General features: G+C 43.3%; 1 protein-coding gene across 6 annotated transcripts in view; it reads right to left on the bottom strand.

The window, feature by feature from the left end:
* Positions 1–24,936, bottom strand: part of LOC135027842 (uncharacterized) — a 1,366,020-nt gene that overhangs the window by 170,523 nt on the left and 1,170,561 nt on the right. For all 6 annotated transcript variants that reach the window (XM_063953745.1, XM_063953744.1, XM_063953743.1 and 3 more), the window contains 4 exons: positions 20,605–20,806; positions 15,629–15,807; positions 10,708–10,841; positions 2,003–2,123 (listed from right to left, as the gene is read on the bottom strand). In XM_063953745.1, coding sequence (XP_063809815.1) covers positions 2,003–2,123; positions 10,708–10,841; positions 15,629–15,807; positions 20,605–20,806 — 636 coding nt within the window. The remainder of the gene's footprint in view (positions 1–2,002; positions 2,124–10,707; positions 10,842–15,628; positions 15,808–20,604; positions 20,807–24,936) is intronic.

The raw sequence follows: 24,936 nt of genomic DNA, 5'->3' as shown, positions 1-24,936 counted from the left end.
CTGCTGCAGTGCATTGGTTACCATATCATAGGCCAATTAATGCATTTTCAGCTGATATTCCTTCTTTGTGCACCATATTGCATTCTCTCCTCTAACTGAACTGCTGACATCTCTTCAAGCTCATTGGAATATTGTAGCATTTGACTGGAGCTCATACAGTTTTCCAAATCCAAATTGTAGCAGTCTTACCTTCCCTGCTTCTACTGTGCCAGCAGAGCCAGATGAAGACTCCATGGGACATTAGGTAAAATAATGGTCTGGATCCCCCTCCTCTAATTCATTGATACAACTCTATTTACTTACTCTATACACATTGATCACTAAACACAGATAACACTGACATCACTTGCCTGATACATACAGGTCACACTGATATTACATATCAGTAAAAATACATATCTGATGTATACATGTATGTATACATAGCGCGCACTGATATTACATGGTCTACTTTCAGAATGTCAACATGGTCTGAATGCAGGCATTTAGATTGTTGAGATGGGCAAGAGATCGACACTCAAACTGTCAACATTCACAATGTTGACAATAATGCAATGTCGACATGACATAATGTCCACAATTAGCCTTAAGTGCAGCCAGGATCTAAGAAGTAGCTGCAGGCTATAGGAGGAACAAAGCAGAAGAGGCAGACTGGAGCTGCCCTTGCAAGGTTGCGAGTTGCTGAGAAACTGATTTCCAGGCAGTGCATGTCCGGGATTGCTGACAGTCTGTCCTACAGTAATTACTGGACGGATGTCCTGAGATCTGGACATTGCCCTCTTTCCCCAACAGATACAATATTATGTGTGTATACACACATGAAGGCTAGAAATTTCCTTCAATCTAGATTGACACCCCTCCCACTGCCTCTGAGGCTTTTAAATAGGATCCTTGCATTTCTGACTGCACAATCTGTATATCAAAGCCACAGATAAGTTCTTTATAATTACATAGCAAGTCAGTTGTGGGGTGAACTTTTTGGGGCGTGGGACTCTGGCTAGGCTGCATTGGGGCATCACCATCTTATATTTTTTTTAACACTTACTGTATATCACTCTGTGATCGTTTGTTTTTTATTTATGTAACATATTCACACATCTTTCACTTTTTGAACACTTTTAACATTGATCAGCTAATCTTACCTTTTTAACATTGATACTTTACTGCTGTCCTCTTTCTAACACTCAGCAGCTACTTTCACTTACCTAGCACTCTGATTTGAGTGGTGCCCTGGGGTGTTTTGGCTGGGGAGGTTTTGTCGTGCCCCAGAGGCGAACACCGATAATGTTATGGACCTGCCTGATGAGGTTTACCTTTGACGATTGGTGGGCAGGCTCATAATATTGGCCAATTTTATGCCAAAAACCTCAGATATGATGTATAATTACATGTATTATAATTCCTACAGTTGCATGGTGCACCTGCCCTATTTTACTATGTTGTAGTATTAAGTCTCAGCTAGGTAGCACATCCCATTATAAGTACCTAGGGTGTACAGTCCAGGCCCTCTTTCCCCAATACTGTGCGTTGTAATCCCAGATGTGTAGTTACCCTAAACACAATCAATTATTTATATTTTTTTAAATTAAGTTTTCATGTTTTCACTATCCAACATTCAATAGTAGAATTTATGATCTGTAAATATGGGTGGCATAAATAGTGCTTTTTAGAAAAAATGCTTTAAGACTGCAGAACAGAGGAAACACATGTCTATTTATGATTACTGAAATGTGCAATCAGCCATTCAAAAACATCTACCCTCCTATTAACAAAGCCTAATTGCTGTGAGGAAGAGCTGTGCAGATGTATACTGAACTTATTGTAGGCACTTCATAAATGAGTGATGCACATATTTGCAATGAGGGAATTAGTGACAGTTGTGTTACAGAAGAACATTTTCAATGACCTGGCCACTGCCCCACTCCTAGAATCAGGTCTTGGCTACCAGAGCTACATGAAAAAGACAATATGCACTTATTGTTGTATACCATATACTACTTACCTGCATTGTGTAGTCTATGTACATAGGACACTCATATATCTTAGTGTCATCCTCACTGGGTTTCATATGCCCAAGAAGTATAGGAGTTATGAAGACAAATTGTAACGGATGCATTGTTTCCCTATAAGGAGATAACATAAATGTAGCTTATGTAACAAAAAAAATATTTTTCATAGCAATTTATTTCTTTGCTTTTTCTGGTACATTTGGAAGGGTATTTCGGTTAAACTCGGTAATTATGTTAAGTTATATTGCGTGAGTAGACATTTAAAACGAGATACTATTATGAAATCATAAACATAGAGTTCCAAAACGATTACTGTATTACAGATGTAAGCAAGTAATACTAGTGGTATTAGCTATTTATTTATTTATCTGAAACAATAATTATGTGTATTTTCCTGACAATTGTTATTTATGGTACAAATTCTATTATTTAGGAATGTGTAACTCATGAAGAAAGTGAAGATTGTATTCACTTGTTCCCGTGACACATGCTCCAGTAAACTCCCAATAATATTAGGACTGCTTATTGTTCTGCTCTCAGCCATCTGCTTTTTCTCACTATACATCTTTTCTCTTGGTGAAGTAATTCACTCATTTCACCATATATCTAAATAAGCCTCTCCTCCCCTTACCTCTAATACTATATTGTGTGACTCCTTCTCTGCAGACTGTCCAAAACAATGCTTAGTGAGAAATTCAAGAACCCCAGCAGTCACAGGGTTTTTCCTTCAGTCACAGGGTTTTGGTATTCAATTGTGGGACTGAAAATGAGACGTGGTGATTCTAGAAATCACTAAATCTTTTTTCATGCACCACCAAAGCAAGTCTGATTTTTCCTAAAATCTCTTTGTATGAAAAATCATTGGGACTTGCTCTGGCACCCTGGTGGCATTCTCTGTGAGGACTAATTAAGCTAGTTTCCCATTAGCTTAATAAGTCAGTAATTACTAACCTTCTGAAGCGGTGTCTTCTTCATCCAGCGTTGGGCGCCGGATCCTCTGCAGCAGATTTGAGTATGCAGTGTTGTGGAGTGTGTATGAGTGTCTGTAAATGTGTATATGTGAGTGTGTGTGTGCATGAGTGTCTGTTGTGTGTGTGCACCCCCCCCCCACCCCCCACCGGAGCCAGCCACTATGGAAAACGACAACTCCCAGCAGCCCTTGTGCCTCGCAGCACCCCTGGAGCCTCCCAGCAGCCCCCTCCCCAGTTGAAAGATGAATGCGAGACCACAAGTAGCCGTGGAGACCACCGGGGTCCTCCGGACAGGTGAGTATAATATTTTTTTTTTCTGGAAGGTTTTCCTCTGCAAATCCCTACATTGGCTCCCCATAATATCAGAATCTAATTCAAAATGCACTTGTCTAAAATGTTCTCGACACCACCACCCCTTAATGTTGTACATTACCTCACACCTCTTAGATCTACTTCTGACCTGTGCCTGGTCTCTGATAAAAAAAACCTCTCTCTCCCGCTGACAAGACTTTTCCTATGCTGCTACTCACTTAAGGAATTCCTCACTATTCCCGTTAAGACTCTGTTCAAATCTCTGAAACTCTGGTCTTAGATGAGCAAGGACCTTCCTACTTTTTCTTTTCACATCTGCATTTGGCCTACTTTTTATGTACCTATTTTAGGTTGCCCTATTTTCACCACTGTCCTGCACTGTTGCACCAGACAAATCAACAACAATAATAATAATAAGATTTTACTTACCAGTAAATCTATTTCTCGTAGTCCGTAGTGGATGCTGGGGACTCCGTAAGGACCATGGGGAATAGACGGGCTCCGCAGGAGACATGGGCACTTTAAGAAAGAATTTAGATTCTGGTGTGCTCTGGCTCCTCCCTCTATGTCCCTCCTCCAGACCTCAGTTAGAGAAACTGTGCCCAGAAGAGCTGACAGTACAAGGAAAGGATTTTGGTAATCCAGGGCAAGATTCATACCAGCCACACCAATCACACCGTATAACGTGAGATAAACATACCCAGTCAACAGTATGAACAACAATAGAGCAACAGGTCAACCCTGATGCAACCATAACATAACCCTTATTTAAGCAATAACTATATACAAGCATTGCAGAAGAAGTCCGCACTTGGGAAGGGCGCCCAGCATCCACTACGGACTACGAGAAATAGATTTACTGGTAAGTAAAATCTTATTTTCTCTAACGTCCAAGTGGATGCTGGGGACTCCGTAAGGACCATGGGGATTATACCAAAGCTCCCAAACGGGCGGGAGAGTGCGGATGACTCTGCAGCACCGATTGAGCAAACACAAGGTCCTCCTCAGCCAGGGTATTAAACTTGTAGAACTTTGCAAAAGTGTTTGAACCTGACCAAGCAGCCGCTCGGCAACGTTGTAATGCCGAGACCCCTAGGGCAGCCGCCCAAGAAGAGCCCACCTTCCTAGTGGAATGGGCCTTAATTGATTTTGGCAGCGGCAATCCAGCCGCCGAATGAGCCTGCTGAATCGTGTTACAGATCCAGCAAGCAATAGTCTGCTTTGAAGCAGGAGCACCAAGCTTGTTGGAAGCATACAGGATAAACAAAGACTCTGTTTTCCTGACCCTAGCCGTTCTGGCTACATAAACCTTCAAAGCCCTGACTACATCAAGCAAGTCGGAATCCTCCAAGTCCGTAGTAGCCACAGGCACCACAATAGGTTGGTTTATATGAAAGGATGAAACCACTTTCGGCAGAAATTGTGGACGGGTCCGCAATTCTGCTCCATCTGCATGGAAAACCAGATAGGGGCTTTTATGTGACAAAGCCGCCAACTCTGACACACGCCTAGCCGAAGCCAAGGCTAATAGCATGACCACCTTCCACGTGAGATATTTCAACTCCACCGTTTTGAGTGGTTCAAACCAGTGGGATTTCAGGAAACTCAACACCACGTTAAGATCCCAAGGTGCCACTGGAGGCACAAAAGGGGGCTGAATATGCAGCACTCCCTTTACAAACGTCTGAACTTCAGGTAGAGAAGTCAACTCCTTTTGAAAGAAAATGGATAGGGCCGAAATCTGGACCTTAATGGACCCCAATTTTAGGCCCAAATTCACTCCTGACTGTAGGAAGTGAAGGAAACGGCCCAGCTGGAATTCCACCGTAGGGGCATTCCTGGCCTCACACCAAGCAACATATTTTCGCCATATACGGTGATAATGTTGAGTTGTTACGTCCTTCCTAGCCTTTATCAGTGTAGGAATGACCTCATCCGGAATGCCTTTCTCCGCTAGGATCCGGCGTTCAACCGCCATGCCGTCAAACGCAGCCGCGGTAAGTCTTGGAACAGACAGGGCCCCTGTTGCAACAAGTCCTGTCTTAGAGGAAGAGGCCACGGGTCCTCTGTGAGCATTTCTTGCAGATCTGGATACCAAGTCCTTCGTGGCCAATCTGGAACAATGAGTATCGTTCTCACTCCCCTTTTTCTTATTATTCTCAGCACCTTGGGTATAAGAGGAAGAGGAGGAAATACATAGACCGATTGGAACACCCACGGTGTCACCAGGGCGTCTACAGCTATCGCCTGAGGGTCTATTGACCTGGCGCAATACCTCTGTAGTTTTTTGTTGAGGCGGGATGCCATCATGTTCACCTGTGGCAGTACCCACCAACTTGCAGTCTGTGCGAAGACTTCCTGATGAAGTCCCCACTCTCCCGGGTGGAGGTCGTGTCTGCTGAGGAAGCCTGCTTCCCAGTTGTCCACTCCCGGGATGAACACTGCTGACAGTGCGCTTACGTGATTTTCCGCACAGCGAAGAATTCTGGTGGCTTCCGCCATCGCTACCCTGCTCCTTGTGCCGCCTTGTCGGTTTACATGAGCCACTGCAGTGATGGTGTCTGACTGAATCAGAACCGGTTGGTCGGGAAGCAGGGTCTCCGCTTGACGTAGGGCGTTGTATACGGCCCTTAGTTCCAGGATGTTGATGTGAAGGCAAGTCTCCTGACTTGACCACAGACCTTGGAAATTTCTTCCCTGTGTGACTGCTCCCCACCCTCGGAGGCTTGCATCCGTGGTCACCAGGACCCAGTCCTGAATGCTGAATCTGCGGCCCTCGAGAAGGTGAGCACTCTGCAGCCACCACAGGAGAGACACCCTGGCCCTGGGGGACAGGGTGATTAACCGATGCATCTGAAGATGTGATCCGGACCACCTGTCCAGTAAGTCCCATTGAAAGGTCCTTGCATGGAACCTGCCGAAGGGAATGGCCTCGTATGATGCCACCATCCTTCCCAGGACTCGAGTGCAGAGATGCACTGACACCTGTTTTGGTTTCAATAGGTTCCTGACCAGTGTCATGAACTCCTGAGCTCTCTCTATCGGGAGATAAACCCTTTTCTGGTCTGTGTCTAGAATCATGCCTAGGAAAGGCAGTCGAGCCGTAGGAACCAACTGCGACTTTGGAATATTTAGAATCCAGCCGTGTTGCCGTTACACTTCCAGTGAAAGTGCTACGCTGATCAGCAACTGCTCTCTTGATCTCACTATTATGAGGAGATCGTCCAAGTATGGGATAATTGTGACTCCTTGCTTCCGCAGGAGTACCAACATTTCTGCCATTACCTGGGTAAATATTCTCGGTGCCGTGGAGAGACCAAACGGCAACGTCTGAAATTGGTAATGACAATCCTTTACCACAAATCTGAGGTACGCCTGATGAGGTGGATAAATGGGGACATGAAGGTATGCATCCTTTATGTCCAGAGACACCATAAAATCCCCCCCTTCCAGGCTTGCGATGACCGCTCTCAGCGATTCCATCATGAACTTGAACCTTTTCAGGTATATGTTCAGGGTTTCTAAATTCAATATGGGTCTGACCGAACCGTCCGGTTTCGGGACTACAAACATGGTCAAATAATAACCCCTTCCTTGTTGAAGGAGAGGAACCTTGACCACCACCTGTTGAAGATACAATTTGTGAATTACAGTTAACACTATTTCCCTCTCGTGGGGGGAAGCCGGCAGGGTCGTCGGTGAGGGGGCATCTCCTCGAAGTCCAGCTTGTATCCATGAGACACAATATCTATTGCCCAGGGATCCAACAGGGAGTAAACCCACTTGTGGCTGAAATTTCGAAGACGTGCCCCCACCGGGCCTAGCTCCGCCTGTGGGGCCCCAGCGACATGCGGTGGATTTTGTAGAGGCTGGGGAGGACTTCTGTTCCTGGGAACCAGCTGTGTTGTGCAGCTTCTTTCCTCTGCCCCTGCCTCTGGCAAGAAAGGACGCACCTCGGACTTTCTTGTTTCTTTGTGATCGAAAGGACTGCATTTGATAATGTCGTGCTTTCCTAGGCTGTGCTGGAATATAAGGCAAAAGATCAGAATTACCAGCTATAGCTGTGGAGACCAGGTCCGAGATCCCTTTTTCACACAATCCTCAGCCTTGTAAGGTAAACCTTCCATATGCCTCTTAAGTCGGCATCACCTGTCCATTGCATGTTCCACAGGACACGTCAAGCAGAAATCGACATAGCGTTAACTCTAGAACCCAGTAGACTAATGTCTCTTTGGGCATGTTTTATATATATATATATCTAAGACAACATCTTTTATATATCTATATATATACATATATATATATACATACTAGGGTCTCAATCTCTGCTGATAAGGTATCTGTCCATGCTGCTACAGCGCTATAAACCCATGCCGACACAATCGCCGGTCTGAGTAGAGTACCAGAATGTGTGTAAATGGACTTCAAAGTACTTTTACTGCATGCTATCTGCAGGATCCCTGAGGATAGTTGTTAAGTCAGCGCTACCTTTTGGGCAAACGTGACACCCTAGGGGAAGATTCCCATCGTATCCTGGCCCTAGTAGGGAAAGGATACTCCCTGAGAATTCTTTGTGGGAAACTGCAGTCTCTTGTCTGGAGATTCCCGCTCTTTTTCTTCATGGGAGGAGGGAAATTTACCTCAGCTTTCTTCCCCTTAAACATGTGTACCCTTGTGTCAGGGACAGATGAGTCATCAGTGATATGCAAAACATTTTTTATTACAATAATCATATATTGAATACTTTCCTGCCATTCTGGCTGTAACTTTGCATTATCGTAGTCGACACTGGAGTCAGACTCCGTGTCGATATCAGTGTCTATTATTTTGGATAGTGAGCATTGAGAGACTCTGAAGGTCTCTGCGACATAGGGACAGACATGGGTAGATTCCCTGTCTGTTCTCTAATCTTTTGTGCAATAAATTTACCTTAGCACTTAATTTCACATATCCAAACAGGTGTCGGCGTTGTCGACGGAGACACCACTCACACACACATTTGCTCCATCTCCTCCTAGGGGAGCCTTTTACCTCAGAAATGTCGACACACACGTACCGACACACCACACACTCAGGGAATGCTCATCTGAATACAATTCCCCCACAAGGCCCTTTGGAGAGACAGACAGAGAGAGAGTATGCCAGCACACACCCCAGCGCTATAAACCCAGGAATAACACAGTAACTTAATGTTAACCCAGTAGCTGCTGTTTATATAGATTTTTGCGCCTAATCATGTGCCCCCTCTCTCTTTTTACCCTCTTCTACCGTGTATCTGCAGGGGAGAGCCTGGGGAGCTTCCTCTCAGCGGAGCTGTGGAAAAAAAATGGCGCAGGTGAGTGCTGAGGAAGAAGCCCCGCCCCCTCGACGGCAGGCTTCTGTCCCGCTTAAATATACATTTTCTTGGCGGGGGCTCATACATATATACAGTGCCCAACTGTATATATGTGTACTTTTGCCAAAAGATGTCTATATGCTGCCCAGGGCGCCCCCCCCTGCGCCCTGCACCCTTACAGTGACCGGAGTATGTGAGGTGTGTGGGAGCAATGGCGCACAGCTGCAGTGCTGTGCGTTACCTCAGTGAAGAACGGAGTCTTCTGCCGACGATTTCGAAGTCTTCTTGCTTCTCATACTCACCCGGCTTCTGTCTTCCGGCTCTACGAGGGGGACGGCGGCGCGGCTCTGGGATCGGACGACGAGGGTGAGATCCTGTGTACGATCCCTCTGGAGCTAATGGTGTCCAGTAGCCTAAGAAGCAGGACCTAGCTTCAGAGAGTAGGGCTGCTTCTCTCCCCTCTGTCCCACGATGCAGGGAGTCTGTTGCCAGCAGAGCTCCCTGAAAATAAAAAACCTAACAAAATACTTTCTCACAGCAAGCTCAGGAGAGCTCACTGAACAGCACCCAGCTCGTCCGGGCACAGTCTCAAACTGAGGTCTGGAGGAGGGACATAGAGGGAGGAGCCAGAGCACACCAGAATCTAAATTCTTTCTTAAAGTGCCCATGTCTCCTGCGGAGCCCGTCTATTCCCCATGGTCCTTACGGAGTCCCCAGCATCCACTAGGACGTTAGAGAAAATAATAATAGTAATAATAATAGTGAAAGAAACATGTACAATTAGCGAATATACACATACATGCTAATTCAGAGTCAATTCAAGATCCAGTGTCCAGCTCTGGACTAGAAGGTTAGGTGCCAGGTTTACATTAGGCATACATCAGATACACTCAGAGCCTTCTTAACATATGAACCAACTGGGCAGCTGCCAAGGGCCCCACAATTCTAGGGGCCTTAGGGAAGAGTGGGCTTGGTCAGTGGGCATCTGCCCCATGGCTGGTGTCTCCGGAGTTTCTTGGGAGGCAGATAGAGAATGAATTAAACACAATTAGAGCAGCCAGGCAGCATTCTCTACCTGTCTCCCAGCCTGCAGCCAGACAGTGAATGACTGTCACCATGATGACTGGTGGATGGCTGAATCCACCAATGAGGGTGCTGACAGCCATTCACTGTATGGACTCATGTAGATAGACAGTGCAGGACTGCAGGAGGGGTAAGTTATGAATTTTTTGAAAATTTATTCTGTGTATGAGTGGGTAGGTACCCCAGTGCATTGCTTTGGCCAGGGCCTACAAGGCTGTATGACAGCCCTGGATACACTTACACGCAACCAGTATGCACAATTTTTTAATATTTGTTTTGATAGGAAAAGATGCATTTAAAGAAAAAAAGACCCTTCATAATACTTAAGTGAAAATTTTCCTTTGCATGTACAAATGAAAGGAACAAAAGTTTCATGCTGAAAAACGCTGACAACATCATATAACATGGGCTTTCAGTGATGAACCCACAATTAGCCCACTAGAAGTGGTAAGCTAGTGCTAGCAACTGTTATCATCATCATCATCATCATCATCATCATCATCATCATCATCAGTGCATAGCTGCAGTAGCCCACAGGTAGCCCCTGCAAGTGGTATGGTTACTGACAGGTACAGTATATGTGAATAGCCACGTGAGTCTACCTCAGTCACAATTACGAGAGCATGTCATTACAGTAATCGGACAATGCTTGTCCACCTCTGCCATCACCACTGTAAGGAGTTGTAGGTACTGTATAACCAAATATGCACACAGATGTAACTATAGCTGTTTTGTGGAAAGCACAGCACCAATCTGTATATTTCACACTAAACAAACTTGTACATCCCACATCATCAGCTTCTCTAAGATACAATTATAACGGTCATTTGTTACAATATTTCCGACTTTTTTTTCATTCCAACTGGTTAATTGTATATGTGTATTTTGTATCACTATCAGTTTGAACAAGAAATTCACATTAATTATAATACATTTACCACTTTTTTTGTGTATGACTTGAACAATGAACAACTTGACATATTAAAGCATTCAGTACCTTGATTCTTTCAGGTGATTATTTTTGAAATCCCATGCTGCACCCTGTAAGACGAGGTCCTGGAGGCACAGTGTATACATCTCACTGTCAGGTCTGTAGTCAGGGTATTCTGCTATGTGACACTGGAGTCCAACCTGCAGGCAAAACCAAGCCATTAAGGTTATTATTCACAGGCAGAAAACACAATAGGGAAACTCATTTCTAGATTACAGTAGAAGGGATTCTGAGTTGGATGCGGTGTTCCAGAGAAACACATCCGATCGGAGGAACACTGTTGTAAATGAATGGTATATAGAAAAGTAACTAATTGCTGCACAAAGCTAAGAACAGTGGATGATCCTTTATTACAGTACATGGCTAGAATCACTTAAAGACTCATTGCATACTCTGTGAGATATAGATATATATATACAGTATATATAGATATATCTTTAGGTATGCACAGTGTTAATTGTCTACCAGCAAGTTACTTCACTGTGTCAAGTCCTTAATCATCTGTCTCCCAGATAGGATAAGTGGTATTGGACAGATTTGATGACACTAAAGGGGGTACTCACGGGAGAGATGTGTGCTGAGCGATCTCAACACAGACCGCTCAGCACACATCTCTCTCCCCGCTCAGCACAGCGCGATGTGCTGAGCGAGGGGGAAAGCCGACGGGGAGCCGCTCACTTCACACAACGGTGAAGTGAGCGACCCGCTAGATTGAGCCTGCATGCAGGCTCAATCTAGCACCGGCGATAGCGATGCGCGGGGCTGCGCATCGCTATCGCTGGGGGGCATACACACGGCAGATCCGTGCTTAAAATCTAAGCAATCTAGCAAGATTACTTAGATTTTAAGCACGGATCTCTCCGTGTGTACCCCCCTTAACTGTTCACCTCAGTGGTCGGTCAGACTTATAGGCCCTACACACTGGCCGATATTCCTCAAAGATATGAACGATCTCGTTCATTATTGAACAAGATAACGTTCATATCTTTGAGTGTGTAGGCACCAGCGATGAACTATGCGCAGCCCCGCGCTCGTTCATCGCTGGTGCCCCATCGCCTGTGCATGCAGGCCAATATGGACGATCTTGTCCACATTTGCCTGCACTTCAATGGAGCTTGGTGACGTTATGAGTGAAGAAACTTCACTCCCCCCGTCACTGCCTACCCGCCGCGGGGTCGGCCGGGTCCGCCGTCGGGCAGCTCGGCTGCGGATCTTTATATGTGTAGGGCCCTTTATACTGTACTTGGAGCATTAATTTAAATTATTCTTCATCTGTATAAATACAGATGTATCAATCATACATGAGTGAGCTGCCAGGTACCGTGCAACTTTGCTAAAGTCGGATGACTTTTTTTTTTTCATAAATGGTAATAGTCACAATGTGACAAACAGTCCTTCTTTGGCCAACAGGTCCTGTGAGATTCTACTAGCATCGGGTGTCCTTTTTGTGTAATTTTTGGCAGAAATGCGTCAAAGTTTCAATGACTAGGAGCCATACAAATATTGTGGAGAAGGTGAAACCCCATACTTGTTCCATAGACTGCAATAAATTGTGTACACACAGAGTGTTTTTTTGGTTTTTTTCTCTTTCTCATTTGATTTTTTTTTTCATTTGCTTTAGTAATGACTAGGAGGCACCAGGAGACTGGGCTGAATAAGTTGATATGCGACTCTTGCATATTGTAAATGACTGAAGGCGGGATGCAGAAACACTAAAAATGCAGATTTCGGAGGTTTGGCCACTTACCGCATATGCACCAGGCTCCGGAATGCGATACATTCCAGAGCTTGGATATGGTGGGCAATGCCATCTGTAGATGGCATTACCCTATAGAAGCCTATGAGCTCTTTTCAGTCTTTCCCCCTGAGAGGGATCCCTCTCAGCACCCCTCACTGTGCGTGCGTCATACAGACTTGCAGGTCTAAAAAGCGGAAGTCCCGACATCACAAAGGACAGCTGTCATCAGGAGAGCTGTCCTTTGCTAAAATATTCATGCATACAGCATTAGCAAATGCCTATATGTATGTGATGACTCGTGGGATGCATCGTGGTGTCATGCATCCCGCCTGAGTCTGTATACAGAGCACAAAATATGTATTGGAAAAAGGCTGCAGATGCTACAGTACATTGTAGCACTTCATATGCAGATACAGATATAGCCACGCTCAACTTTGCAGCTGAGCACCTTATCCACGGCAAAGCTGGCACGCTAGTGTGCTCGAGACAGACTATGATGTTCGCATGTGTATGCACGCAAATGGCCATAGGAATGAATGGACAGTGTACTGAAGGGGTAATTCCGAGTTGATCGTATATGTTCTAAATTTAGCACATCTACAATCAGCTACTCCGACATGCTAGTCCGCCCTGCATGTCAGTGCCTGCCCCCCCCCCCCGCACAGGTATAAAAGCATCGCACGGCGGCGATGCTTTTGTACTTGTTGAGTAGCTCCCTACCTGCACAGCTCTTGCGCTCTGGCAGGGAGCATCCCTGGTCGCAGCAGCTGCGTGTGGCGTCATGCAGCTGCCACGGCCCCCCCCCCCCAACGGTCTGGACACGCCTCCACTGTCCGGACCGCGCCCCGTCAACGGCGTTCTACCGCAGTTGGCATGCCCCCTCCCGCCCCGCGACCGCCTATGCCTGTCAATCAGGCAGAGGCATTCGCACCAGTGAGATGCTGATAGCATCTCACTGGCTGAATATGCGCAGTGCGCCCGCTGTGCGAGCGCATAGTAATTCAGACTGTGATCGCTGCCGCTGCAGCGATCCAGACTGAATTACCCCCTTAGTTGCAGCTAGGCATACTAAATCACACCCTCGGCTCGGCACAGTTAAGAAGAGCGTGGCTACATCTGTTTACCAGTGTTGCATATCAAATTAATCAGCACAATCTATTTGTGCATCCTAGTCGCATCATGTTGCAACTAATGGTGGATACACACTTAAAGATTTATCTGTCTAATCTATTTGGTGGGGACAAAAATATGGTAATATATGGGAGCAAATGACAATTAACCATTTGCTCCCAAACCCTGGAAAACAGACAGAAAAGATTGTTCAGATAAATTTGTTAAATCAAACGGATTTAACCAATTTACCTGAACGACCAGTTTGTTTTACAGTGTTTGTGAGCAAATGGTTGATTGTCATATGCTCCTATATGTTACCAGATTTTTGTGCCCACTGGATGAGACAGATAGTCTTTAGGTGTTTACACAGCCTAAAACCCATTAAAAAAAAAAAAAAGACACAAAAGAGATGTCCGTTGCTAGCAGAGTCTTTCATGACCTGGTGTGCAGAGAGAGCCTGACTTCAACATCTGTAGTATTTGGAAAGATTCTGTGAAATTGCATCACTATGATATAGGATCTATACCCTCTGGGCCTGATTCAGGGGTGCACACAGTGGTGATGTCCGAAACAAGTGGCCGATAATTTCAGTCTGCACATGCATTCGAGTCATTCTGTGTAGACGACCTGACAGTTACCGCTCTAAGATGAAGATCAAAATTGTGTGGGGTGGATAGCCAGACACAAGCGTGAATGCAGTGAATGCATCTAAAGACGCAGTTGTGCTGGCACAAGAAGCCATGTTCAGAAGGCAAAACTGCATCTGTCATAGGGCTGGTGCAGTCATCAATATTGTAACCGATAGTGCAACAATGGTGTGTCTTAGTATGCTCCCCAACAGAATAGTGCCGCTACAACTGGGCGTCACAATAGGCTGAGAATCAGCCATGGCATTTGTATAAAGCCGCAGACGTTGTTGCAGAAAAATACACGTCCACATCTGTGTGACCTCTGAATCAAGTCACTGTCTATAGGCCTGGACTTTTGAAACAACTCTTTGCTGCTATTTTAATTGATATCTGTTAATTTAATAATTAATTGAATTTATTTTAATATATGTTTTCCTATTAACCTGTTTGAGTTGATAATGTGGTTTTGTTGATTTTTAAATGAGTAGTAAAAACTATTCATTACAGATTGTTGTGGTATTGGTTACTATATGGTATCTTACTAAAACACACAAGTGCTCCTCTTGTTTTTCCATATGTGTAATTTGGTAGCTGCTATTGAATTTACTATAAAATGCTGTGCTTTCAACTCTATATGTAGTCCTTTTTTTTTTTTTTGGGGGGGGGGGGGGTCATTTTTTGGTAGGTGCTTGTGCTAATTTTTTACTTAATTAATTTGGCATATTACATACTACAAGTAATAATCAACAAGCAAAAAAATAAAAATTCTGCAGACATACTTAATGAAATATTTTGAAATTATTGGTTATTCATTATATGACCATAAAGTCGTTTTCCAACTTCAAATAGGTTATTTTCAACCTTCTTAAGTAACCTTGTGCTTTGGTTGACGTTATCCACCTAAGTCATAATTTACTCCATCCAGCAAGTTTCCAGTACCTACAGTTTCTGTGATCCTTCCCTCTGCTAGCCAACCCCTGTAATCATTTCTGACCTCCAGAGGAGAGAGAGGAGCCCAGCGTATGTTTAGGAATGGCAAGCAGTCCATAACTTGTCTGCCAGTAATCCAATCAAGAGCCATCGGTAATTTGTGGTCACACTGTACTCTGTAAGTTAATTTAATTGTGTTTTTATTTGATTTATTATTTACAATAACTGTACTGCTGTGCAGATGGGCAGCATGTGTTTTGGTACACCATGATTAAAAAAATAACAAAAGCAGCATAATTACTTTTAAATACTAGTATAATTCATTATTTATTTTCCTATTTAGATGATATAAGATGTGTTTATTGAGGCAAGCACAGAAATAGCACAGTGTGGGGTCATTTCCAATTGTCCAGGCAAACATATCCCTCATGGGGATGAAGTACTACTACTTGTGTGCAGCTTTTTAACAATATTTTTAATACCCTTCAAAGTAACCAGAGAAGCTGCAAAAACATACCTCATGCAATAAATATCCATGATGAGCTGCAAACTCCACTCTCAGTGCCAGCAACAAGGCCTCAGGGTTAACCAGTCTCCCAAGGCTTATGGAGGTCAGGGCCTCCTTTTCAGACTTGGAAAATGGTATTAAGCCTTTCTTCACCCACATATTTAACTGTTTGTGCTTCATATGAAGACCTAGGAGACAGAAAATCGTCATAGTATATACAAAGCTATTTTTATATACTGTACCCAGAACGGTGTATATCAAGAAAAAAATATGGTTATGTTAAGCTGTCAGGCTGTTATAAGAAGATGCCAAACACATGGTATTGCTCTCCATGCCTTTTCTTTTTTACTTTTTAGTGTTCACAAAAGGCCTGCTAGTACCATTTTGTTCTATTTTCAGTCAATTTTACAGAATATGCTGAAATAGGTGAGGGGCTAAATATCCAGCACACACAGCAGCTTTGCTGACATATTGGCTCAGGATCTGCCATGTTTAATACAGCAGGGTATACCGCCAAGCTAACAGTCTGACATTTAGATGGTCCATCTGTTTCAATTCTTGCCCAAATCTGTAAAATTAGACCAAACTGCACAGGACTGATAGCATTAGGATGAAAAGTATCACATACTTATGAGAACATGTACTGTATGTGGCAACAAAACTGATAAAAGAAGATACTATTTTGTCTCACAGCTCACAGATTTAGCAGTGGTGATGTGCAGCTCCTGGCATTTCTTTCATCTGGAAACTTTGCAGCTGGTACCAAGCCCAGATGGCTGTGTCCGTTTTTGGTACCAAGCACAACTAGTTTTATAGGATGAAGTTGGCGTACATTTTACTGATTTGTATATTTCACTTCATAACATTGAATTTGCAACGATGAAATAACACTAATGGCACTTAATATATGATTTAATAATAAGCCATTCTTTAAATATAGCAGGCCTGCTCTTTGTGCTTTTTAATATATAGTTTAACATGCTATACGGTGCTGCTCTGCCAAGCAGCCTTCGTTTTTACATGTTTACTATGTCTAATATGTCGAGTCTATCGTTCAGTTGCAATGTGCAGTGTGCTACGTTCTCCCCATTCTTATGCTATGTATTCCCTCTTCATGTTGCTGCTTGGCAATGCATTGTACCACAGAAGATTCCTAGTGTATGCGAGTACACCTGGCCAATAAAGCGGATACTGATACTGATTGACATCAGTGGTAATGAGCGCTTGTACCTTTGATTAGGTAGGGTGTGGGGGTCATCGAAGGGCGCTATTGAACTCATGGTTAATACAAGTAAAATCAGGACAGAAAAAAAGGTAATACAGGTTGAGTATCCCTTATCCAAAATGCTTGGGACCAGAGGTATTTTGGATATGGGATTTTTCCGTATTTTGGAATAATTGCATACCATAATGAGATATCATGGTGATGGGACCTAAATCTAAGCACAGAATGCATTTATGTTTCATATACACCTTATACACACAGCATGAAGGTCATTTTAGCCAATATTTTTTATAACTTTGTGCATTAAACAAAGTGTGTGTACATTCACACAATTCATTTATGTTTCATATACACCTTATACACACAGCCTGAAGGTCATTTATTACAATATTTTTAATAACTTTGTGTATTAAACAAAGTTTGTGTACATCGAGCCATCAAAAAACAAAGGTTTCATTATCTCACTCTCACTCAAAAAAGTCCGTATTTCGGAATATTCCGTATTTCGGAATATTTGGATATGGGATACTCAACCTGTACTGCGTGAAAAAAATAAAAAAATGACAATGCAATGCAAATGCTTTAAACTTAAGCATCACTGTTAGTTGGAATGCGTTTCATTCTCACAGCTGTTTACCAGTTTTTATGAACAGATTTACTTCAGTAGTATACCTAAGCCACAAATATCAAAAATATAATGTTCTTATCTCTTACCAAGAACTGCTGCAGCCTGAAGCTAAGCATGTGCAGTACAACAACACACAATATAAATATGCTCCAATAACAGTGCTACATTCAACCCAGCATCAGCCTCTAAGGCCAGTATCCGATTAGGTGTGATACGTTTTCAGAGGATAAAACAGCCTGCCTGATGGTCATTATCACACTAACCATTTTTATAAGTTGAAAAAGGACCTATGATCGTGTTATTACAAATGGGATTCCCGGATAAGTTCCTGAGCCCATCGCTGCTTCGATGTCAAATAAATGCAGCATATCGGGGCTAACTGGATAGCCCTGGCCGAATTCATTAGCTGACGTTAATTACCGCAGCTTATTGGATACTGGCCTAATGACCTTATTCTGTAAGGATTGAAAAATGTACAAATCGCAAACACATTGCGCATGCACAAGTAACTATAGCGACAGAAAATGTGTACACATCGTTATCACAATGCAGATGTTGTTTGACAGGAAGACAGCGTTTCTGGGTGGAAACCTGACATTTTCTGGTGTGTCTGAAAAAATACGTTTGCCAAGACATTTTTAAGGAGGGTGTCTGACGTCAGCCATGACCACTTTACAGCCTCTTGTGTCGCAGGAATTGTGGATGACCGTGCCTGGCGCTGATAGGAAAAATCTTCGATGTTCAAGTAATTGTGTATAGTTTTGGGATCAGCCCGCATATTGTAATGCATTCACAATTTCTGCAATGGGCGTTTTTTTTCTCCATTTCTGGGCAGCAATTATTTGATTGCAACAACTGCTTTTTAGCAGAAACTGCAATCCTTACTGAATAACGCTGCAAATTAACTGATCTTTAATACACAGAATACGGAAGTGCAAACACTTTTTCTTTTTTAGAAATAAAACTGCTCACCAATTTACATTTGTCTACCTCAAAGATTTCCATTACAATGTACACCATTTTATTTACTTTCCATTTCTAGATTATTCAACCTGTTTATATTTTATACCACATCACTCTTTTCCCATGGCTGACAACTCATTTTCCTTTTGCTGAAAATTCATTTTTAATTTGCACTGGACCTGGTGGCTCACTCACGCCAGACATCTCGAGTTGCATGGCATATTGGGGGTCATTCCGAGTTGATCGCTAGCTGCCGTTGTTCGCAGTGATCAGGCTAAAAATCAGCATTTCTGCGCATGCGTACGGGCCACAGTGTGCACGCACAACGTACTTTCACACAAAACTATTCAGTTTCACACAAGGTCTAGCGACGCTTTTCAGTCGCACTGTTGATCGTTGAATGATTGACAGGAAGTGGGTGTTTCTGGGTGGTAACTGACCATTTTCCGGGAGTGTGCTAAAAAAAAACGCAGGCGCGTCAGGCAAAAACGCAACGCAGGCGTGCCTGGGGAAACGCTGGAGTGGCTGGACGAACGCAGGGCGTGTTTGTGACGTCAAACCAGGAACCAAACAGACTGAAGTAATCGCAAGGAAGGAGTTGGTCTGCAGCTTCTCTGAAACTGCTTGAAAACATTTCAGCACTGTTCTGCTAACCTTTCAGTCGCACTTCTGCTAAGCTAAGATACACTCCCAGAGAGCGGCGGCCTAGCGTTTGCACTGCTTCTAAAAGCAGCTAGCGAGCTATCAACTCGGAATGAGGGCCATTGAGGCTAGATGTATGAGCACAAATCTTATGTGTCCTCATACATCTAGCCTCAATATACAATACAGCACAAGATACCCCGCAGTGTAATGGGTTGCAGATGTGCGATTTTTCACACATCTACAATCCATGCTGAATTAGGCCCTGTGCTGACTAATTGGATATACTGTACGACACTTGTATATTGTGGGTAACTAAGTCTATACACAGAGCACAACAGATTCAGAGACTCAATTGCACACAGATATACAGTGTGATATATCAAATTAATCAGCACAGTCTCCTTGTGTGTCCTAGTCACACCATGTTGTGACTATCATGCCTTTCTGTTGCTAGAAAATTCTTACATGACCTAGCATGCCAAGAGGGCCTGTTTGGCGTGCCTGCGGCAAAGACGTATGAGGACACATCTGTAGGGGCACTAATAAACTTTTGACTTGGGGCCTACAATATATCTAGTAATGCTCCTGTACCTGCTCATTGTAATCTGGTATAAAATGAACTGGAGGGTATTATAATGTTACATGTGAACTGGGGCACTGTAATGTGGCACAAAATGAAGTGGAGACATTATAGTGCGGCATAGTATCAACTGGGGGCAGTATGATGCGACATAATTTGAATTGTAATGTGGCATAATATGAACTGGGGATGGCACTATTATGGTTCATAAAATTAACAACTGCTGCAGAGAGTTGTCTCTCTGAAAGGTTTGGGACAGGGGCACCTTCAAAATGTTTTTATGGGGCCCAGAAAGTTCTGGCTGTGCCCTTGTCTATTCTCATACATCTTCTGGGATGGCCAGTGATTTCACATGTACAGATAGGGACCACGTTTCCAGATTAATTCCACTATGACTGGACAGGATTTGGTTCTGTGGCGTTGAGACTGCACTTGTAATCCAATTGGGAGGGGGGGGGGGGGGGGGGGGGTATTAATTCTGTGGTTATTTTTAAACACCCTTCTTTTCCTCACAGTCACATATACACAAATATTTTACCTAGTTGCCCAATATTTATTTTCTTAAAGGCTCACTGTAGTAGGTTCTAAGGTGAAAGGTTACATAATCTATAATTACTGGTCCGAACACAGTATCGTACTACCAATAAACTAAAGTTTGCATTTATTTTAGGATACATAATTCCCCTCTAGGGTTAGGCCATAATGGTAAACAATAAAGCATACCTGCATAGTCTGAAAATGGATCTTACTGCATTAATTTACTTCTTAAACAGTCTCTACTCATGTCATTCAACTTCCTGTCAGAGATCACATCATTACCTGTAGCTCAGTGTAGTAAAAATGATGGAAGATGCATGACATACAGTAGTGAGGGGTAAATCATCAGTTATGTATGTATGGAATGAGAATGAACTATGAGTAGAGTTATGTGGTATATTGCTTACCTTCCAGCCAGGAAATAATATTATGTGATGTATGGCATCTGTGTGAGGGGAGCCAAGATTTGGGTACCACTGCATTCTGTAAGGTCTCTGCAACATTTCTCAGATCTTCTGGTATTGCAGTCACACCTCCCAGCAAACAATTCAATAACATAGAAACACTGTTTCTAATATGTTTAAGGTTTGTGTTCATCCACTTGCACTCCTACGACAAAAGGATAAAATCAATTGGTTAAAAATAAAACTTACAATGTATACAGTGGAAAATCTTGCCTGAGAGGAAAAAGTGGCCTACAAACATAATAAAAGAATTCCAAAACATTTGGCAGAGTGAAACAAATGATTTCTATTTGGAACATGAGCTTTAACAGGTACAGTCCATCTAGACATTTCCTCTGAATAAAACCTTCCTTGTGTTGTATTTACCTCATCTCAGATTGAATTCCTATATATGCTATGGAAAGGATCAGCAATATGCTGTATATGATCATTACAGTATGTCAACTCATGATAAACGTGTGCTTCATTTACACAGAAAAGCTAAAGCTGCGCTGGCCGGGAGTTACTCCTGAAGTGCAAAGGAAATCGCTGCTGTGCGATGCCTTTGCACTTCTGCGAGGGGGGGGCCGGACTGACATGCGGGGTGGACTAGCCCCGTGCTGGGCGTCCCCCTGCATGTCAGGAAAGATGATCGTAGCTGTGCAAAATTTTGCACAGCTACGATCAACTTGGAATGACACCCATTGTACGGCCATTTTATGTACGTGCATAACGACACAACTGCCCACTATAAGACATTATTTCATAGCATAAACATTTGTGCATATTGCAGTGATACATAATAATGTATCATAGCAATTTACTATGATGAGCACCCTCTGCCATTTGTGACAGTGGAGATCCAAAGAAGCTTCAATGGCTTAACTAATCCCCACTGCTTGGGAAAACTTTTTGCCACATGGTACACTGGCTAAGGCTGTTGTACCCTTAGAGGTCTATGGGCATGGCAGTAAGTGTTGGAAAATAAAATATTGCAGGAGAAATCAGTGATTTATCTGTAACTAACCATATGTTAAATTGAGCAAAATCGTTCTACGGCATTCAAGGTAGACATTTTGTTTATCAAAGCTTAATAAACAGATCCCTTAGACTTTGAAGAAGTATAATGGAATATTATTACAATTTATTTAGTTATCTATTTGAGTAGGCTAGAGATACCTGCGCAGTATGTCACAGTTGCTGTGAGGGCACATGGCTTGCTAGATTGGCCTATTTGTATTCCAGGCTGTGAAAATTAATTTCAATTATGAATAATATTGATTAACTAGGTTTAGACCTGGAAGCTGCCTTCATTGTACAGCTGCACTTTATTTGGCAGAAGCAGAACATGAGAAAGGAAAACTTGATGTGATGACTATCCCAATTCTTGAGATTTTTTTTTTTAACTTTTTTTTGTTTCATAACAGTTTGCTAAACCACTGCACAAAAATCCATTCATGTGACAGCATTTCTTTACAGTATTTTGAATGCTTTTGCAGCTCTTAATACAACTTGTACCCTTGTTTGAAAAGCTTGTGGTTTGCCTTTTACAGTGTGCCTTTTATAACAAGTCTTGTACATGACTGTCAACAGAAATTTACCAAACCCCTACTAGAAACTACAATCTATGTGTTACGCAGCTTCTGTATTAGAACATATTGGAGATAAGAAATATATAGATTTTGAAACCGCATGTGACAGTTATTTCAGTAGGAATAGCCTTCCTTACTTTTCCTTGCAATTCTACGTAACACAGGAAAAAAGAAGCATGCTTTACCTGCTGAATGTATTATAGGGGCAGATGTATAATCCTGGAGACGGCATAATGAAGTGATAAACCAGTGATAAATGCAAGGTGATACACGCACCAGCCAATCACCTCCTAACTGTTAATTTACATATTGGAGCTGATTGGCTGGTGCACTTATTACCTTGCACATATCACTGGTTTATCACTTCCTTATGCCTTCTCCAGGTTAATACATCTGCCCCATAGTGTGGTGTGATATCAGGAAAATTGACTTTGTCCCTCAGAATCACTGCTCCCTCTACTGCAGTGATTTTGAACCTTTTTCAACTCGCAGCACACTGAAAAGTTTTTAAAATTGCCAAGGCACACCATTGTCCCCCACGTAAAAAAACCCACACACATTGTCCCTCACAGAAAAAAAAAATTACATTGAATGGCCCACACAGAAAACAACAATCACATTGCTCCTCATAGAAAAAACAATTGCATTGCTCTCTATCGAAAAAAAATAACTATCACATTGGCTTCCATATAAAAAATAAAATAACACACATTGGTCCCTAACCCTTGTCTGTAGCAGAAGCTCATTGTTGTCCCTGTCCCTCATCAGCTGGGGCTGTACAGTCACACTCACTATGCAGAGCATTGAGCAGTGTGTGGGGGCATGCTGGCTGGCTGGTGGATGGGCATGCAGGCGGTCTTGCAGGACGGCAACACAGCATGCGTGACCTATGATGTCACGCTGCTGCGTCTCCATAGGTTACGGCTGTGGTGCACCTGAGCCGCCTAGGAGAGCCCTGCACGGCCCAGCCATTCTGTTGAACTGAAGGCAGCTCTGACTCCGCTGGCTCCATGGCACACTTGACAACTAGTGATGAGCGGGTTCGGATCCTCGGGATCCGAACCCGCCCGAACTTCACCTTTTTTTTCACGGGTCCAAGCAACTTGGATCCTCCCGCCTTGCTCGGTTAGCCCGAACGTCATCATCCCGCGGTCGGATTCTCGCGAGATTCGTATTCTATATAAGAAGCCGCGCGTCGCCGCCAGTTTTCACTCGTGCATTGGAGATGATCGAGAGAGAACGTGGCTGGCGTCCTCTCAGTTTCTATGTTCAGTGGGCTGCAAATTGTGCTGCAAATATCTGTGCTCAGTGTGCTGCAAATATCTGTGCTCAGTGTGCTGCAAGTGCAAATATCTACGTTCTCTGCCTGAAAAACGCTCCATATCTGACTGTGCTCAGTGTGCTGCAAATATCTGTGCTCAGTGTGCTAATTGCTTTATTGTGGGGACTGGGGACCAGCAGTATTATATAGTAGGAGGACAGTGCAGAGTTTTGCTGACCAGTGACCACCAGTATTATACGTTCTCTGCATGAAAAACGCTCCATATCTGTGCTTCATTGTAATATATAGTAGGAGGACAGTGCAGAATTTTGCTGACCACCAGTATAACTAGATATATAGCAGTACGGTACAGAAGGCCACAGCTCTACCTACCTCTGTGTCGTAAAGTATACTATCCATCCATACCTGTGGTGCATTTCAGTTTTGCACAGTTTGCTGTCCACCAGTATATAATATATAGCAGTACGGTACAGTAGGCCACTGCTCTACCTACCTCTGTGTCGTCAAGTATACTATCCATCCATACCTGTGGTGCATTTCAGTTTTGCACAGTTTGCTGTCCACCAGTATATAATATATAGCAGTACGGTACATAAGGCCACTGCTCTACCTACCTCTGTGTCGTCAAGTATACTATCCATCCACACCTGTGGTGCATTTCAGTTTTGCACAGTTTGCTGTCCACCAGTATATAATATATAGCAGTACGGTACAGTAGGCCACTGCTCTACCTACCTCTGTGTCGTCAAGTATACTATCGATCCATACCTGTGGTGCATTTCAGTTTTGCACAGTTTGCTGACCACCAGTATATACTATATAGCAGTATGGTACAGTAGGCCACTGCTCTACCTACCTCTGTGTCGTCAAGTATACTATCCATCCATACCTGTGGTGTATTTCAGTTTTGCACAGTTTGCTGACCACCAGTATATACTATACAGCAGTACGGTACAGTAGGCCACTGCTCTACCTACCTCTGTGTCGTCAAGTATACTATCGATCCATACCTGTGGTGCATTTCAGTTTTGCACAGTTTGCTGACCACCAGTATATACTATATAGCAGTACGGTACAGTAGGCCACTGCTCTACCTACCTCTGTGTCGTCAAGTATACTATCCATCCATACCTGTGGTGTATTTCAGTTTTGCACAGTTTGCTGACCACCAGTATATACTATACAGCAGTACGGTACAGTAGGCCACTGCTCTACCTACCTCTGTGTCGTCAAGTATACTATCCATCCATACCTGTGGTGCATTTCAGTCTTGCACAGTTTGCTGACCACAAGTATATACTATATAGCAGTACGGTACAGTAGGCCACTGCTCTACCTACCTCTGTGTCGTCAAGTATACTATCCATCCATACCTGTGGTGCATTTCAGTTTTGCACAGTTTGCTGTCCACCAGTATATAAT

This window comes from Pseudophryne corroboree, chromosome 2 (assembly GCF_028390025.1).
Source record: "Pseudophryne corroboree isolate aPseCor3 chromosome 2, aPseCor3.hap2, whole genome shotgun sequence".
Taxonomy (NCBI): domain Eukaryota; kingdom Metazoa; phylum Chordata; class Amphibia; order Anura; family Myobatrachidae; genus Pseudophryne; species Pseudophryne corroboree.
Note: the sequence above shows the minus strand (reverse complement) of the source record. Positions and strands in the feature narration are given on the sequence as shown.